At 48.8% G+C, this 18,395-nt stretch overlaps 1 protein-coding gene across 1 annotated transcript in view; it reads left to right on the forward strand.

The window, feature by feature from the left end:
* Nucleotides 1-18,395, forward strand: part of LGR6 (leucine rich repeat containing G protein-coupled receptor 6) — a 151,521-nt gene that overhangs the window by 45,676 nt on the left and 87,450 nt on the right. The window contains exons 2-3 of the mRNA XM_069875745.1: nt 5,457-5,528; nt 17,368-17,439. Of these exons, the coding sequence (XP_069731846.1) occupies nt 5,457-5,528; nt 17,368-17,439 (144 nt within the window). The remainder of the gene's footprint in view (nt 1-5,456; nt 5,529-17,367; nt 17,440-18,395) is intronic.

Genomic DNA, 18,395 nt, shown 5'->3' on the forward strand with positions numbered 1-18,395 from the left:
TATCTGGGAAAAGACTTTGTTTATAGTCTGGGAAGAGGTAAATCAGGAGGTTTGGAGTTGACAAACAGAGTTCCTTGCTTCCCAGTTTGTAAGAGGTTTTTAGACACCTTGAGTTTGTATGAGAGACATCAACGTACAGTTGGACTCCGTGATCTCAAAGGTCTTTTCTGACCAGGCAATTCTATGATTCTATGAATTTTGCTGTCCCTAGAGGTACATCATGGTGATATTGCTCAGACGTATCTTGGGCAAGTATTGCAGGGTATCCTTCATTCAGACCCTCATACTGTAGCGTAAAACCCTGCCCTTTTGGCCTAAGATCACGCACTTCTACAGGGTCCTGCAGGTGCCTTCACCAGAGCTGGACAGAGTCTACTGGGACTGTGCTCCCTGCAGGGACATCCATGGCTCCATGTTTCAGGGCATCCCACCTCCCTGAGCAATTATACCAAATATAAATTCTTTTGATCTTTAAAGCTTATATCATCTCTGAGCTAAAACACTGTGTTAACCATCTTCTAGCACCGTTAAAGAGCATGGCAGACTCTGGAGTACCCAAAGCATGGTGTGCGTCACATAATTTTTTGGTAAGGAAGATCAGGTAATCTGTGAACAATCAAAGGTTGCTCATGAAAGAAGGCGACATCAAAGCAGATAATTTAAGGAACCCCTCGAGGGCCAGAGTAAGGTCTGAGGCTGAATCACATGAGCTCAGTTTCCATGAACTGTGTCTCAGTTTTCCTGCAGGTACAAGTTAGAAATGCTTATGATAAATGTTTAGAATTAGATGGGGAAAGGGGGGATGTTAAATCGCACTAATTATAGCCGTGATGGCTTTGGTGCGGTGCCATTGGGAAGCATAGGTAATTTTAACACCTAACTCAAAAGGCCTTAAAAGACATTGCTTGATGGGTAAATGGGGGTGATATCAGAACTGTTTCAGTTCCGGGAGTGGTGGAGTTCACTTTACTGTCAGCATTTCAGGCCATAGCCTGGCAAAATTTGACAATGAAAAGCTTTTGTTTGACAGCAGAGAGGACAGTCACTGTGGGAAGAGGAACTTAGGAGATTGGGGACAGGAGAGGGATGGCGCGTCCTGGCTCGCTATTGCAGTGTGGTCTCAGGCAAGAACCTGGACAGTTCCGCTGCTGTCCTGCATTGCAAGCCCAGGTGAAGCTGTAGCACTCCTTTTCCTCCCCTACCTTTCTGACTTCTTTTGGAGTTTTAAGTGCTTTTGGGATCTGAATAATGTTCATTGTTATAATCCTAGAATCACTGAGGTTGGAAAAGACCTCTAAGCTCATCTACTCTAACCATCAGCCCAATCCCACTGTGCCTGCTAAACCATGTTCTGAAGAGCCATGGCCACATGGTTGTTGAACCCCTCCAGGGATGGGGACTCCACCACTGCCCTGGGCAGCCTCTACTAGGGCTTCACCACTCTGTCAGTAAAGAAATTTTCCTAATATCCAATCGAAAGCTTTCTTGGCTCAACTTGAGGCCATTTCCTCTCATTCTATCCCTTGCTACCTGGGAGCAGAGCCCAGCACCCACCTCACCACAACCTCCTTTCCGGGAGCTGCAGAGAGCAATGAGGTCTCCTCTCAGCCTCCTCTTCTCCAGGCTAAACAGCCTGTTTCCCTCAGCTGCTCCTCGTAACACTCACTCTCCAGACCCTTCAACAGCTTCATTGCCCTCCCCTGAACACACGCCAGCCCCTCGATAACAGTGGCTACTCTGGTACAGTCCTCGTCATCATAGAGCTTTCTCCAGAACAAAAGACAATAGCCACGATATGAGCGACCCAACACTTGTTTGACTCCAGTGGATGCCAGTCAGTCAAAAGAGAGAGCTACTTTGGAGAGTCAAAGTTGTTGACAGATCTGAAAAAGGTCTGAGGAGTCTCTAACCCATTCAGTTCAACAATCCCTAATACTTCTGCGAGATGTTGCTGCAAAAAAAAATCCACAAGGTTCAAATACCATGGGTTCCTTTTAAAAGTAACAAAATGTGGCTAGCTGAAGTAACCACCCCAAAACACTTGAGGAGATAAATAATTTTCCTGATTACCCTGACAGGAAGCATTTCCACTTTTGCATGCACTGGAGATGTACATAACACAAGAAACCTTACTAAGAGGGAAAACACAAGCTCAGGAAAACACAGCAACAAGTCAACAACATCTTTACATGAGTAATAACTTAAATATTTACTCCCACAACACTTCAGGCAAGAATTCTGTGCCTCAGCTTTCACACAAGCATGGACAGCCTGTGGAGAAACATTTTGTACTTTTGTGGCTACCAAAATCCCTGCGTCCAGGACTGTCTTCAGGAAGTTCATTTCCAGCCCTTGGAGGTTCTCATTCTTCCTTCAAAACATCCCCTCTCCGCTGTCCTCGGACCATAGTCAGCCCCAAAACTCCATCACCCCAAGCCAAGTGTGATGTCTGCTGCTCTAGAGAAGCTGGCATGGGCACCCCGTGGGATATCACACTGGAGAGTTAATGGTAAAAGCAGTCCTAAAGCTGAGTCGTTGGCACCAGATTTGATTTTGCTGTTCATCAGGCCAGGAGTTTTTCTTCACTGCCCAAAGGGATGGTGGGACAGAGTCCCTTTCCTCAGACCTGGCCATGGCTAGGAGCCCCCGGGGACTGGCTAGTGCTGGAGGGAAGCAGGGCATTTAAAGAAAGGTCCTGCAAGGTGGAGCTGGGAGACTGTCAGAGTGATGGGGTAATGGTATTCCTCCTACGACGTACCCAAGATTTCTTCAGAAACCGGTGTATGTTTTCCCTCTTCAGGATTAAGGGAGAAGAAAAAAGGGGTCAAAATATCTGTGGCCTCCCCATTATCACCAGCCACATACTGATGTGCTGCCAGATACGACTGAGGATGAGGGTCTCCACATCCCTGCAATCCCAGCCCACCCTGGGGCATGGAACAGGTGGTTGTTCTCATCATGGAATTGTAGAATGGTTTGGGTTGGAAGGGACCTCAAAGCCCATCCAGTCCCACCCCTGCCATGGGCAGGGACACCTCCCACTGGATCAGGGGCTCCCAGCCCCATCCAACCTGGCCTTGAAACCTTCCAGGGATGGGGCAGCCACCACTGCTCTGAGCAACTTGGGCCAGGGGCTCCCCACCCTCATAGAAAAACATTTCTTCCTAAGATCTCATCTCTATCTCCCCTCTTTCAGCTGAAAATCGTTTTCCTCATCCTCTCCCTGCAGTCCCTGATGAAGAGCCACTCCCCAGCTTCCCTGGAGCCCCTTGCAATACTGGGAGCTGCTCTGAGGTCTCCACCACGTCTAGGAAAGGTTTGGGCACTCAAAGTGATGTTCAGTGAGGTTTGAAAAGTGTCTCCTGTGGCGAGCAAGGAGTATTCCCTGCATAGCCGGCAGAAGGCAACTTAAGGAATTTCAAGGAGATCTTGGATGTTTCAGATCTGTGTATTTTTTTCATTGTCTTTAATTTTATGTTATTTTTTGTTATTTTTACTTTGTTTCACAACATGTCAAAACATCAGACTGGTTCATTACAACATAAACAAGAGGCACTTTGATGTAGGAAAAAAAAGATGTTTTAGTGGGTGCTAAGTAGCAACTGCCCTTAGGGATTTAAAAATAAAAATAGGAGCAGCACAAAATAATATTTTAACCCTTCTGTTGTATCACAGGATCATCCAAATATCAAACAGAGCACAGCACACTGAACAACACAGACAGTATATTTAGTTTTACATTCATTCTAAAGACAGAACTTTGAATTCTCTTTGGGGGAATTTTTCCATCATTGCTTTTGAGAGGAGAAAGTTACAAAGACAAAAAAAAAAAATTGCCAGAAGAATCTTCAAAAAGGGCTCATTAAATTGCACAGCTTTGTCATGGGACACAGCTCCAGAGAAACTGTAAGGTTAGGCTTTGGTCCCTCTCTAGGTGTAACCCACCTTTGGTCAGAAAGTGGGGATTTATTTTGTGGAAAATGGTGCAAAATGAAGAACACTAAATCTCCAAACTTTTTAAGCCTCTTTATTATCAGAACTCACTGAAGGATACAAAGATATTTAAATAATCCTGTCAATAAACAAATTTTCCACTGAAGCCATTTCCTCCCCAGAGCCCAGCATCAGTCTGTGATGCTCTACAGCATTTGATATGTGACCTGCAGGATCACGTCCTGGATCTGCAGGGTTTGATATGTGACCTGCAGGATCACGTCCTGGATCTGCAGGGTTTGATGTGTGACCTGCAGGCTCACAACCTGGATCTGCAGGGTTTGATGTGTGACCTGCAGGCTCACAACCTGGATCTGCAGGGTTTGATGTGTGACCTGCAGGCTCACAATCTGGATCTGCAGGGTTTGATGTGTGACCTGCAGGCTCACAACCTGGATCTGCAGGGTTTGATGTGTGACCTGCAGGCTCACAATCTGGATCTGCAGGGTTTGATGTGTGACCTGCAGGCTCACAATCTGGATCTGCAGGACCATAGCTCCAATGACCTCCAATGACAGGTCCCTCTTGTAAGGCCAGGTTTTGCTGAAGGCAACTCGTCCCTTTTATACTTCAGCCCATGACCTCAGCACAAACCTCCTTCTTCCATATGTTTGACATCAACAAGGCAGATTCCCACTGATGCTGGAGGTAAGGGTAGTGTCACATCCTTCCTGAGGCTCACGAGTCCATGATATTTATTAGAGGAAAGAATAAAATAGGATGCATTTATTTTTATGTTGCACCTCATTGCTCTCACTGCACAAGAGAGAAACCTGTCTCTGTCATTTAGTCTCAGCAGTGTGAAGGAGCCAAGCAGTGTCCTCTCTATACACAAGGATCAAAAATAGCCTCTTTGTCAGATGAGTCTAGGAGGGCCATGGAGATAATATGAGGGCTGGAGCTCCTCCTGTATCGAGGACAGGCTGAGAGAGTTGGGGTTGTCCAGCCTGGAGAAGGGAAGGTTCTGCAAAGAACTTAGAGCAGCTTTCAGTACTGAAAGGGGCTCCAGGGAAGCTGGGGAGGGCCTCTTCATCTGGGAGTGCAGGGACAGGATGGGGGGGAATGTTTTTCAGCTGGAAGAGGGGAGATTGAGATGGGATCTTAGGGAGAAATGTTTTACTGTGAGGGTGGGGAGGCCCCGGCCCAGGTTGCCCAGAGCAGGGGTGGCTGCCCCATCCCTGGAGGGGTTCAGGGCCAGGTTGGATGGGGCTTGGAGCCCCTGATCCAGTGGGAGGTGTCCCTTCCCACGGCAGGGGGTGTAACTGGATGGGCTTTGAGGTCCCTTCCAACCCAAACCATTCCATGATTGTAAGATTTTATGCTGAAATGCAGTTTGCACGGGACTCTATCACTGAAGTTCTTCCCCTCTCAGCAGAGAGGTGACACAGAGCCTGGCACTGAGATTTATTCTGTGCAAATCACAGCGAGACTGATCCGAGAATTCTGCCTGTCTTTCTCACTAGAGATCTGAGCATGAACAACATCAGCCGGCTGCAGCCCCGCGCTCTCCACCACCTGCGCTTCCTGGAGGAGCTGTAAGTATGGAATGGCCATGTGGGACGAAGCATGTTGAGGGGTGAGGGGGCAGTGGAGAGAGTGCCTGTGGCTCCAATAGCAACCCCCAACATTGTAACTGGGGCTACAGGCTGGTATGGAAGGAGTCTGCATGCTGGGAGAGGGTTTATTCACTGCTCTAGCTGCAGGATTTGAAAACATTACTTTTAGACTGAGATGGTGTGTGTCCCAGAAGGCAAAATAGAAGAGGATCAGATCAGACCGCTGTGCTGAGACCAACAGCATGAGGTTTAACAAGGCCAAATGCCGGGTCCTGCACTTGGGGCACAACAACCCTGAGCAGCTACAGACTAGGAGAAGTCTGGCTGGAAACTGCCTGGAGGAGAGGGACCTGGGGGTGTTGGTTGACAGCGACTGACCATGAGCCAGCAGGGGCCCAGGTGGCCAAGAAGGCCAATGGCATCTTGGCTTGGATCAGACACGGCGTGACCAGCAGGGCCAGGGAGGTTCTTCTCCCTCTGGACTCGGCACTGGTGAGACCGCTCCTCGAATCCTGTGTTCAGTTCTGGGCCCCTCACCACAAGAAGGATGTTGAGGCTCTGGAGCGAGTCCAGAGAAGAGCAACGAAGCTGGTGAAGGGGCTGGAGAACAGGCCTGATGAGGAACGGCTGAGAGAGCTGGGGGTGTTTAGCCTGGAGAAGAGGAGGCTGAGGGGAGACCTCATTGCTCTCTCCAGCTACCTGAAAGGAGGTTGTGGAGAGGAGGGAGCTGGGCTCTTCTCCCAAGGGACAGGGGACAGGACGAGAGGGAATGGCCTCAAGCTCCACCAGGGGAGGGTCAGGCTGGACATTAGGAAGTTTTTCACAGAAAGGGTCATTGGGCAGTGGCAGAGGCTGCCCAGGGAGGGGGTTGAGTCACCTTCTCTGGAGGGGTTTAAGGGACGGGTGGATGAGGTGCTGAGGGACATGGGTTAGTGATTGATGGGGATGGTTGGACTCGATGATCCGGTGGGTCTTTTCCAACCTGGTGATTCTATGATTCTGTGATCATGGAAAAAAACAGCACTGTACTCTGAAGCAGAGCCAGCAACTGGAGAGCTTCATTCACCCTTCTGCAGACAGTGTACCCGTCACATCCTCCTGCAGTCCAGAGACGCCTTAGCTCCTGTGAACTTTGCAGTTGGCAATGGACATGGGCAATTGAAGTCCAAAAACTTCACCCACGAGGTTGTAGTGTCTCGCCATGCACTGGTGTGTACAAGGGGCTGAGCTGGCACACGGACACAGCCGCGATCGCAGTCCCTGGCGATCAGCACATGGCTGTGTGTCAGCGAAGGAGTGGCCCCACTTCTGAAAGTGTGAAAATTAACCACCAGCATTAGAAACCACTGGAATCCCTAGAGAGCCCATAAATATGGGAGCCTGAGGGGCAGGAGATTGAGATTGGCCATTTTTGCTTGGGTAAATTGCACCTGTATGGTCTTACTCCACTTGACCATGAGAAATACCTCCAGGTGTTATTCTCATGCTGTTGCTCCTTTCCACATGATCACTTCTGTTGGAAATCACAGTTTCTTCAAAACACTCTTCATACACCTCCCAAAATAATAGTATTAATGCTGCGTTTGTTGTAGGTGTTGTAGTTACTGTGTGTATAGCACTTACTACAGTTTAACACAGTAACTTTACTGAAGCCATTCTTGCAGCCACCACCACTCACATCACTGACATTTCAAAAGTGGCATTTTCCAAAATGTCAGAATTTCCTACAGAAAAAGTGTTTTCAATGCCCTGAACAGAGGCATTTTCATCTCTCGGATGTACTGTCGCACATGCTCTGCAGTGCAGCAACCCTGAATCATCAGCACCCAGTGCTGCAGTGCAAATGCCAGGGATATAGAATCATAGAATCATAGAATAACCAGGTTGGAAGATAACCACCAGATCATCGAGATATGCACAGGTTGAGGGGCTGACCTGCTTCACACCTCACTGACATGAGCTCCTGTGTGACCCTGTGCGCTGCTTGGGCTCCACTGTCATAAGGAGAGAGCCCTGTCTGTGCATTTAGAAGAAAGTTTTCATGAGTGTACATAGTTATGTGGATGCACACATGCAAAGAGAAACTTCTCTGACCATTCAGTCATGATTAAAGAGACTAGATCAGCTACTGATGTTCGTTATTCCCATGACAGGTCAAATCTGATAATTATCAAATCATACTTTCGATTTTTTTACTTCAAATGGTCTTGCAACTCAATGTCATCTGTCTAGAGCATCTATTCATCAGACTTGTAAGGACCCAAGCTACCCTACCCCCATTCCCCATCAGCCTTGTAGAGACTGAGCTGGAATCATTTTCTGTCCCTCCTGAGCTCTGGAGCTCAAGATACCCACAGAAGATGGGGGGGTTGACATCTTGCATCCAGCTTATAGCCTTTCTTTCTCTTTCTATTTTGTGGTCTTGTGCTAACTTCATGAAGCTCAAAAAGGCCAAAGGCAAGGTCCTGCTCCTGGGTTGGGGCAATCCCAAGCACAAATCCATGCTGGGCAGAGAATGGATTGAGAGCAGCCCTGAGGAGAAAGGCTTGGGCTGCTGAGGGATTAGGAGCTCCACATGAACCAGATAATTGCACTTGCAGCCCAGAAAGCCAAAATGTGTCCTGGGCTGCAGCCAAAGTAGTGGGACCAGCAGAGTGAGGGAGGGGTTCTTGTAAAACCTCACCTGGAACCCTGCAGCCAGTTCTCAAGCCCTCAGCAGAAGAAGGACACGGAGGATTCTTCTCATACACAGAGACCTTACTCTGTTGTATACAATTCACAGTTGTCTTGAGGCAAGCAATCATGTCCTGATTACATCTCAAGTACAAACAGAACAGTCTCAACCAGCAATCAATATATTCATAGGCTCCAAAAGAGCCAGATTGACACAGCCAAAAATAATTGTGAATGAAACAGATGAAGAGGAAAAATTTAAAGAGGAAAATATGAAGAATAATTGGAACATGCTAGAGCACATTTTACTAAAGGTTCAAAATGCCACGAGCCCTCAGTTGGGAGGTGAAGGTATTTTGACTAGGAAAAAACATCCCATTTAGGAGATGAATTGGAAGCTGCAGCATTAGGTATCCATGCATACCCAAGTATATGCTACAATTCTACTGTAATCCTATTTATGGAAATCAAGGAATGTATATGAAATTAGGTAAGAAAAGACTTTTATATATTTTCAGAAATCTAGAGTGGTTCTTTCAACAACAGCATCTGGAGAGGGACAGTGTGTGTGTGTGTGCGCACACACACACAATATTCACAGGGCTGTCATCGACCAAGAATACAACCTCTCTGGCATCTCCCCTTCTCTTTTCACTTCTAATCCTATCAGACTTTCATCTGGTTTAGTGTTTGATAGGAATGGTTGGACTCAATGATCCAGTGGGTCTCTTCCAACCTGGTGATTCTATGATTCTATGATCCTTGATAAACTGCATGAGTAACAGGCTGGAGGACACAGCATCTGAGGACAAAACCAGCAAAGTTCAGTTCAAGGTGAACCAAAACTGATGTTCTGGTGCTTTTGTCAACTCAAAGGACTTCCTTGACCTGAAACTACAAAAAAAAATATGTTTCGCTTTCAGGTTGCTTCTTAACATTTACACTTCTACTTTGGGTCAAACTTGAAAAGAAAATGGTATTTTCTTTATTGCAAAGATGACTTAAATGAGATGTGTGAACATTCTGAAAAAATATCACAGAATTCCCAGCCAAAACTGTTTGCCAAATTCAACATGGACTTCCAAATCTACTTTTCAGGTCTCCTGGAAGCTTTTACGTGTTAGGGATATTTTTACCTTTGTCTAATGGTGAGAAACATCCCAGAAACTCCCGACACCCCTGGCCCTTGAACACACATGAATGTGATTTGTAACCCTCTTTTTTTTTGACAATCAGAGAAAGTCTATGTTCCTCTGCCTCTTCCACGAGCTGCTCCAAGCTGCTCTGCTCCTTCCAGTCTCCTTGCCAGATGTAGTCCCAGTAGCCCAGGGTCACAGTGGCTTGGAAGAAAGCTGGTGTTTCACACCTTTCATGATCCCTCCTCTTCCTGTACCTCTGTTTTAGCACCATCTCAGGCTGCCATTCAAAGTGGAGTTTCAATTAATTCAGAGAGCAGATGGACTCAAGGCTCAGTTTGTGTATAGAACTGGGGCTCAAACGAGGAACAGGAATAATTGGAAAGGGAAGAAAGTTGCAAAAAGGGATAAAGGAATCATGTGTGTCCCATGGACGCTGAGGACAACTGTGCCATGCTTCAAACCCTTCAGGCTACTTTGGAACACTGCAAATCCAGGTTGCTGGATCCAGCTGAGCCCTGAGTATGTCAGTCTTCTGCAGGCACGCATGCTGGGTGGTGGCACGCAGGGAACAAGTGAGAGCAGGGTGGCACCTGAAGGTCTTGAGCACAGCAAAGCAACCACCTAGGCCACAGCAGAACGGTCAGCCAGGCTGTGTCCCACAGGACATTTCTGTGTTGGCTCATCTCCCTTCTGGAGATCAAATGGTTGTGGCCCACAAGGAATTGGAGGCAACGCTGTGGTTAGGGCACAGATGAGCGCACCAGGACTGCTCCAACTCAAACTGCTCACTCGCTGTGTGGTCTTGGTAAAGCAATTTTCCCTGCCAGTGCCTCTATTTACCCATCCATCCAGTGACAAGAATGGGCCTTTCAGGTGTGCCAGGACCTGTTAGTCATTAGCTTTTACTGCAAGCTGCTCAGGAAGGTGTTGCCGATGCAATTAGCACTCATGCTTGGAGGCTGCCAAGATTTTCCAGTCTCAATCGGCTTGGAAGAGGCAATGCCACCAAGAACTCCTCTCCAGTCTACATCAGTCTGTGCTCGCCTTTCTCACCACCAGCTCCAGTTCCAGCCACGAAGCAACACAGACACAGGAGAGGCTGTGCTGGGAGCAGGCACAGTCACAGCCCAGGCACTCACCAGTCCTCCCCTCCAACGAAGCCTTCAGTGATAGAGACACTCCGACCTGGGCCTCACACAGGCAGGGAGCAACCCAGAGTTTAGAGTTTAGTCTCTTCTTTGTTTCTTGCTTTTTTTTTTCCCATTCTTTTCTTTCTTTCTCTCTTTTTGGCAGCAGGAAGATTGTTTAAAGTTGCTAATAAATTTCAGTTAATGAAGCCTGAAAAGCCAGAGCTGGGAGCCAAGAGAAACAAGAGCAATCAGTACAGAAGGAATAGAAAGAGGATCTTGAAAGCCAGCCTGGGAATAATAACATGTTGAAATGTGTTCGCCGGCAAGGGCTTTGTTACCGCACTTTGAATCCAAACACAAGCACTTGGTGCCAAGAAGAGAAACTGCAGCCAAAGGCAGGTGTTCATTGCCATTCACCTCCTGCCTCAGGGCACAGCGGCAAGATCAGACCCTTTCCCAGCCACTGGCTCTTTCACCTGCCTCTTCTCAGGCCCCAAGGGCAGAGGGACTCACCGTCACGGGGACTGCCAGTCCATGCCTCTGCATCGATGCAGGCACAGCAGGCTCAGGACCCACACCGTGGCCTCCCCTTGCAGGCTGGTCCCTTTTCCAGGCAGCTCTTGCAACTGAAGGCCAAGAAACAGCATAAAAGCAAAATGAAATAAAATGCAAGCATATATGCTGGGAATGTGAACACAGTGACCCTCTCCTCGACCCTTCCACCAGGACAGAAACCCCCTTCCCAATCATCTGATGATGGAGAACCAGCACTGTTGCGGTGCATCCCTGCCTGGTGCAGGAGCATCCACCAGCAATCACGTCAGCTCCCAGACATCTGAGACATCTGGCTTTGGGAGTATTGTGCAGCACAGGCTTTCACTCCAAAGCAACTTCATTCTCGTGAGAGGCAGCACTGCAGTGATAGCTCTGCTGTGTAAAGGGGTGCTGATGTTTCTGGGCAATGTTCAAGTGTACTGGGACCATGGAGGAAAGTCTTTCCTGGAGCAGTGCAGTAATATGCCTGGAGCAGGGTGCTCCTACGAGAGCAGCTTTGATGGGTTTCCATGACAAAGCAGGCTCCAGAGGTCTCAGGCAGAGAGACAAACGCTTGCACGACCATGATCTTCATTTGCCATGTTGAGGTTTGGAGGCAGCATCGCTGCTCCCTTGGTAGCCACCTTGCCTAACACGGCTCTCCATTTCCAGATAGCTGCAGGTGAGGAGCTGTAGCTCCTCTGAATGCCTAGATATTGTGGTTCCCCCAGGGTGTTGCCTAGATCCTGTGTCTGAGAAAGTACAAGGATGCTGCAACGGAGGACACTGCTGTGATTCTTCTGCAACCTGTTAGCAACAAGAGAACTGGTCCTGGGTCATCCAGGACTTTCTGTCCTCCTGGTTGATACTGCTCCTAGGCAGAGGGCAGCGCTGGTTGTCGGTTCAGTGAGTGAGCAACAGCAGAGAGGGGGTTAAAGGATAATGCCATTGAAGTCTTCAAAGGTGCAAAGGCAGGCGATGGCCAAGATACAGGTGGGAACAGGGGAGGAGGGCTTCTAGGGGGTGTTCTCCACCTTTCGTGTTTTAAAATGAAGCTGAGTTATTGAAGGAGCCCAAGTCAAATTCAAAATGTTGTGAAAATTCTTTCAATTCTTTTTCTGCTCCGTTCAAGTTGGGCGTAGTGTTCAGCATTTGTAAAATCCTTGCAAGTGAGGACACGTGGCCCAGATTTTCCTGAAAACTGCCTCACAAATGCAAAGATCTGTTCTGAGGTACCCCAAGTGGGGCACTCAGAGTAGAGACAAAAGTCAAAAGTACTCTGAAGGCTTGGAGGGAACAAGTCTCACCTAAAAAACTTGACAGCTTATAGTAAAAGGGGATGGAGTGAAGGCATTCAGTGTCCTATATTGGGTTGCTCATTAAGGAGTTGTGTCTTATTAAATCTTGCTTGGCAAATGAACCCAAACTAGCTTGCATATGAACATTCGTGTGGGTTGAAAACTGGCTTGAGGACCATAAACAAAAGAAATGAATGCAATCAATCTATCGAGTTGGAACAGGCATTCGGTGGGGGCATAGAGAGCAGATTTAGAAATGGGCCTGCATACTCTCCTCCTCAGGGATGGAACAAGACAAAGAATACCATGTTAGAGACAGCTCCAGGTGATACCACACTGGGACCAGCTGCAGATTCCTGTGTGGGAAGGGAGAGTCCAAGACTGTCTCTTTTCTCAAATGTACCATGCATTTGCATGACTTAATTGGCTTTATTCCCATTTTGCACCAGCACGAGAACAGACTCAAGCAAACACAGAGCCCTTGGTCCTCTGTGCAGCCAGGGGATGCCACAGTCTTGACACTGTTTAGACAGGAGCACAGAGAATTATCTGGGCACAAATTCTGCCTTGACAGTGTTAGAGCTTGGGAAATGAACCAGAGCAGGAGATCAAAGCAGGAGGCTGACATGTTCAATAAAGATCTGGCAAGGGGAAAATTCCACTGGGATATGGACATACGTGTTTGTCCTGTCCTGCCAATGGGCAATGTTCCTGCCTCTTAATGTGAATGATAAGGGCATCATCTTCTTGCCTGAGCACATGACATGAGCGATCATGCCCAACAAACATCCTTTGGGCGTGCCATGGAAGTTATAGCGTGACCAAGAAGCCCAAGATACAGAAGGGGGTGGGAGCCTGTGGTAACTGAACTGAAGCAATGGTGAGGTGGTAAACCATGAGTTTGTTCCAACTTGGAGTGTATTGGGAATGTAGATCTAAGCCTGAAGGAATGTTTCCAGAAATCATGGGAGTGGGGAAGTAGGGGGAGCAGAATCTAAAATCCACCGAACTTAGGAGCTTTCCAAAGCAAGTCAGCCAGCTGCAGCTCCCACCCTGCCTGCCACCTGCCCCTTCTCCCCTTCTTCCTTCGGTCACCTTAAATGCGCAGCTTTACCTTTCTCCCAACCCTGACTCACGGCATAAGCTCCAGGATGACAGGACATATAGCTGAATTGAGTTTACCTATCCTAAAAAGAGACCTGAGCATGCCTGGAGCAAAGCTCATGTGCAGGACATTCACCCCTGCAAGAGCAGTTCCTCTTCCCTCTGTGTGCTTTAGGCACAAGGGGATGTCACATCTCAGCCCTTTGTGGTGGGGTTATTTGCTTCAGTCTTCTCCACAGAAGGAGTAAATGAAGAGCTATCTCAGGTGAAGTCGCACTGGCAGCATCATTTCAAATGTTATCGCTCACTTTTAAATAGTAAGGAAGGGACCATTTCAGTGAATTTCTTGTGGGATCTGGCTTCTGGAGATGTGTTCAACAGGTGTCTCTCTGCCTCTGCTGGGCTGGGAGATTTCTGGAGAGTTTAAGTGAGAAGGACAGAGGGTGCCAAGCACTACAGAGACTGCTAGCAGACCATGGCCAGAGGAAGGGCGAGCACACAGGGAGAGTTTCATGCCTCCAGTCTCTTACTCAAACTGACACAGGATCTAACAACAAGGAAGCAAGCATCTCTTCCCAGTAGCCTCTCCTCCTGCTCGACAGGACACCCCAAAATACCTACCCATCCTGGCCTGCTCTCAGAAAGATGGGACAGCCATGTCCCCTTGCCTGGGACACCTGGCTACCATGCACAGCATCATGCAGCTCCTGTCCTGGGAGGTACAGCAGACCCCCAAAGCCCACACCTCCAGGCCCTGTGTGCACATCTGGGCCATGTACCCCTCTAGGCAAGTGAAACCTCAGTCTATGTGCATGAACAGACATTCCCCAACTTCCAGTCTCTTCATGCATAGAAGGTAACTGAGCCCATCTTGGACCTCAGCAGCACTCAGAATTGCCTTGGGAAGCAGACCGAGTGAAGTGGTTGTGGCTGGTGTCTCTCTTTGCAGCAGCTGTTTGGCTCAGCATGGGATCTGCACCCTGGGGAGAGGAGCTGTGCAGCCCTGGCAGGGGGGAGTAGGTAAAGGTAGAGAGAGAAGAGCCAGGTGAGCCAGGTACATAGTCTCAGTGTGGTGGGACCAAGGACAGAAGCAGCAGCAACAGAGGGCTTTGGCTGCCTTTCCTGGTGCTGAAGGATTTCTTGTGCCTCTAAATTCACCCAGAGGTGGAGCCCAGGGGAAACGGTGACTTCCACAGAGTTGGTTTTCCCCTCATGTCCTGTTTTGCCCATGGTATTGAGATGCCACGAGCTGGCTCAGCATGCATCCTACCAGCACACAGGGCTTCCTGCCACCCTGTTCTGAGGCCAGGAACCCCAGCCTGGGCTCCATCCAAGCTCCACACTCCCCTCCTGCTAATCCGGCAGGTCCCAGATCCAGTTAGGAACCTGGCAAACACTCAAACACACCCAGGAAAGTGAACAGAAAGGTCCAGAGCTGCCAGGAAACAAATCAAGAGATACATTTGATTGTGAATATAGGTAGACTGCTGCCAGCAAAGGTTTGGGGCCAGGCAGGAGCTCCCGAGAGGTGAGGACAGTCTCCCCCACAGAGCAAGCGCAGCAAGGGCAGATGCTGGGAGAAGGCAGAGGATGCTGTGCAGGAACAACTCCCCTCCAGGCAAGCACTCCTGTCTCCTGGACAATCCCTCCCATGTGGAAATCAGCAATCAAAAGGAGCAATTACCCCAAATCACAGCCCTCAAGTGACAAATAGCCCAGCCTGCCCGGCAGCTTGCACACTGTGGAGAGACAGGTTACAACCTGCTCACACATTAAAGAGAGGATCCTGTGCTGTTTATGCTGTCGGAGGCCTAACTACGGGAGCAATTTTCTCTAGATTGTTGAGGGGAGAGACAGGGAGGGAAAGACCTCAAGCACCTGCACACGCCTGCTCTGCCACTGGTGAGCGTGGGTCCTCAAAAGAGCTCAGATCCTCTCCATGACATTTGCAGACTCCTCACTGCCGTTACTCTCTGCTTCCAGCCTGGAGTCCACCACTCATCCTCAACCCCTGTCTCCTTTGCAGCCAGAACGTCTAAAATGAAGCAGGCTTTGTCAAAGCTAAATATATGCAATGTACTTGCAGCACCTGCACTCGGCTTCTTGGGCGTGGTTTGGACTTTCTGGGGGACTGAAGATGACCCTGGACACAAATGGTATTCGCTGTCTCTTTTGGGAGATGCAGTATTTTACTCCAAGTCAAGCGGACAAGGTCCTTACCCTGTGGCTATGAAGAAGTCTAGCCTCAACCTCTGTATGATCACTTGGGGATCAGAAAGTGAAGCATAAATGCAGTAGTAATTTAGGGTCTTAATCAGGTTGTTGAACTTGTCTTCATGATTTCTGACTTATGGGCACTGGGACTTGGTCCACGTTTGTCCTCATGGGAGAAACAGAAGGCCCTTAGGTCATGCCTAGACTCAAGAGTATTGTACTTTACTTCTGGCTCCACCACAATCTCTCAGAAACACTGTCCACATCAGTAAAGTGATGGTAACAGTGATGCTGTTTCCAAGGTCAGTGAAAAACCCAAATACCTGTTAAGGTCCCAGCCCCCTCTGGGTCTTGCTATAATCTGAGCACTCTGATCAGGTGATGCTGCTCAACAGTGAATCCCATAGGTTTCCTTGGATAAATCTTTTCATCCAATTCTGAACATTGTTCCCTGGTCTTCGTGTCCCCAGTGGCCACCCTCCCCTTTGTGATGCTGCTTTTCACTTTTGTATTCCTTTCCAATCCCTTCACAATCATCTTCCCAGGCTGCATTATCCCTATCTTTGTCTTCTCTTCTGCAGTTTTCTCCAGCCATAACTCATCTAAGAACCACTTCAAACATTTCTGTCTTAGTTTTGGAAACCATACTCAGATCAGCTGGCTTTACTGCGACACCTACATGAAAGTTCCCATCTCCAGCCCCTTCCCTGGTCTCCCCTCACAGCAGTGACACTGAACTTGTGTGTGTAGAAGGAGCTGGGCCTTAGCTGTGGTCACACAGATCAAAGCAGGGCGGGGAATGAGGTAGTGGAAGCAAATTAGGTGACATCAAGCTTTGATGGACAGGAAAAAGGAGAACCTGCAGGAGGCAGAAAATGGGACAGGTATGGATCCATGATATAGGGGCAGTCGTCCCAGGACCATGCGTGAGCAGCAAGTAGCTCTCTTCCTGCTCCACCCTCACTGCTGTAATCTCTGTGGAGCAGAGTCCTCTGCGAGTATCCAGGGAATGACTTGAGCCATGAGCTGCCACTGGACTGCTCCTCACTACAAGAAAGTCTTTGAGGTCAAAGCTGGTGAAGGGGTTAGAGAACAAATGTTATGAGGAATGGCTGAGGGACCTTGGGTTGTTTAGCCTGGAGAAGAGGAGGCTGAGGGGAGTATTCATCACGGTCTATAACTGCCTGAAAGGAGGTTGTAGCAAGGTGGTGTTGGTCTCTTCGCCCAAATGATAGGTGATAGGACGAGAGGAACTGGCCTCAGGTTGCACCAGGGCAGGTTCAAATTGGACACTAGGAAAAACTTCTTCACCAAAAGGGCTCTCAGGCACTGGCAGGGGCTGCCCAGGGAGGTGGTGGAGTCCCCATCCCTGGACGTGTTTAAAAGATGAGTGGATGAGGTACTTAGGGATATAATTTAGTAGCGGACAAGAATGGTTGGGCTTGATGATCTCAAAGGTGTTTTCCAACCTAGGGATTCTCTGATTCTATGAAGCACTAGGTTCAGGTCTGGCAGGAGTAATGAGCTATTGTTTCTTTTTCCTGTCCCTCAGGCTGTAAGTGGGAATGATACACAGAGGTTGTTCAAGCATAGCACCATGTCTGAGCCTGTAGGTGCTGCCAAGGGGACTGTGGCAAGATGCATGGGTTATAGTTATGCCTCTGCAGACAAGGGACTGGCATTACAAGGATTTTGACACATTACTGGCTCTTTCTTTTCACTGCAGCCGCCTCTCTGGAAACCAGATCTCCAGGATCCCAGGGGAAGCTTTCTCCGGCCTTTATAGCCTGAAGATTCTGTAAGTAATTCCCCTCTGCAGAGTCACCACCTCCACCACCTGCCCCAGCCCCTCAAGCCAGGCACTGGCCATGCACAGGGACTTGCAGCCATCCAGTTACAACATGGTGCAGTGCCAGTTGTTAAACCCACTCTGGATTCTGTGCCCCTTGGTGGATGGGGAGCTGTGTTGCACCCAAAGGACCACGCAGCTCCTTGCACTGCTTCCTCACTTCTGCTACGGCAAATCCTGAAGAGGGCACATCTCCTCCATGCTGCATGAAAACGTGTTGCAGAAGAATCCACAGAGATTCACATTTTGCATAAAACGCATCAAATGCCCTAGCATGGTGTCCCCCAAACATGGTGTCCAGACCTCAAGCTGGCCCCAGTCGGCTCTGTTGCAGTTTTGGGGCTGGCTTGGGGCAACCCAAGGGTGCAGATATCTGCACTCTGGCAGGTGCCATGGAAAGCTCCGGTGCTCTGCCCAGCTCAGCTGCCTCTTTGCAGCCAGCCTGCACTTGCTGCAAACTTAGGCATGGCCCAAGAGGCTTCTACAAGGTTCTGGAGTGACCTGTCCCAGGAAGGGTGGGATCCTTGAGCAGTCTCAGTTTAGCCTCAGCCCAGCCCACTCATAGGGGTGATGAGCACAGGAGCACTGCAGACAACAGGCTGTACCTGGGAACTGCCAGACCTGGTAAAAGAAGGCTTCTTCATCATTGTGCCAGGTCACCCACATCTGTGTGTCCAGTGGAGGAAGACTGGGACTGCCTAACCCTGTAGGATGGTCTGAGTGACAATGGGTACCACCTAATTCTTCCCTAGGGTGTTTTCCTAAGGGCCAGGGTGTCTCACCACTCATGGAGTCGCATGAGTTTTTGCAGGCATCTGACAGCCTGGCAGGGTCTGTGTAGGGTATGGAGGTAAGAGTCCCTCTTCTTCCTTTTCAGGAACCATCTTAAAAATCTCCTGCAGTAA

The sequence above is a fragment of the Phaenicophaeus curvirostris genome, chromosome 24, assembly GCF_032191515.1.
Source record: "Phaenicophaeus curvirostris isolate KB17595 chromosome 24, BPBGC_Pcur_1.0, whole genome shotgun sequence".
NCBI classification, from domain to species: Eukaryota; Metazoa; Chordata; class Aves; order Cuculiformes; family Cuculidae; genus Phaenicophaeus; species Phaenicophaeus curvirostris.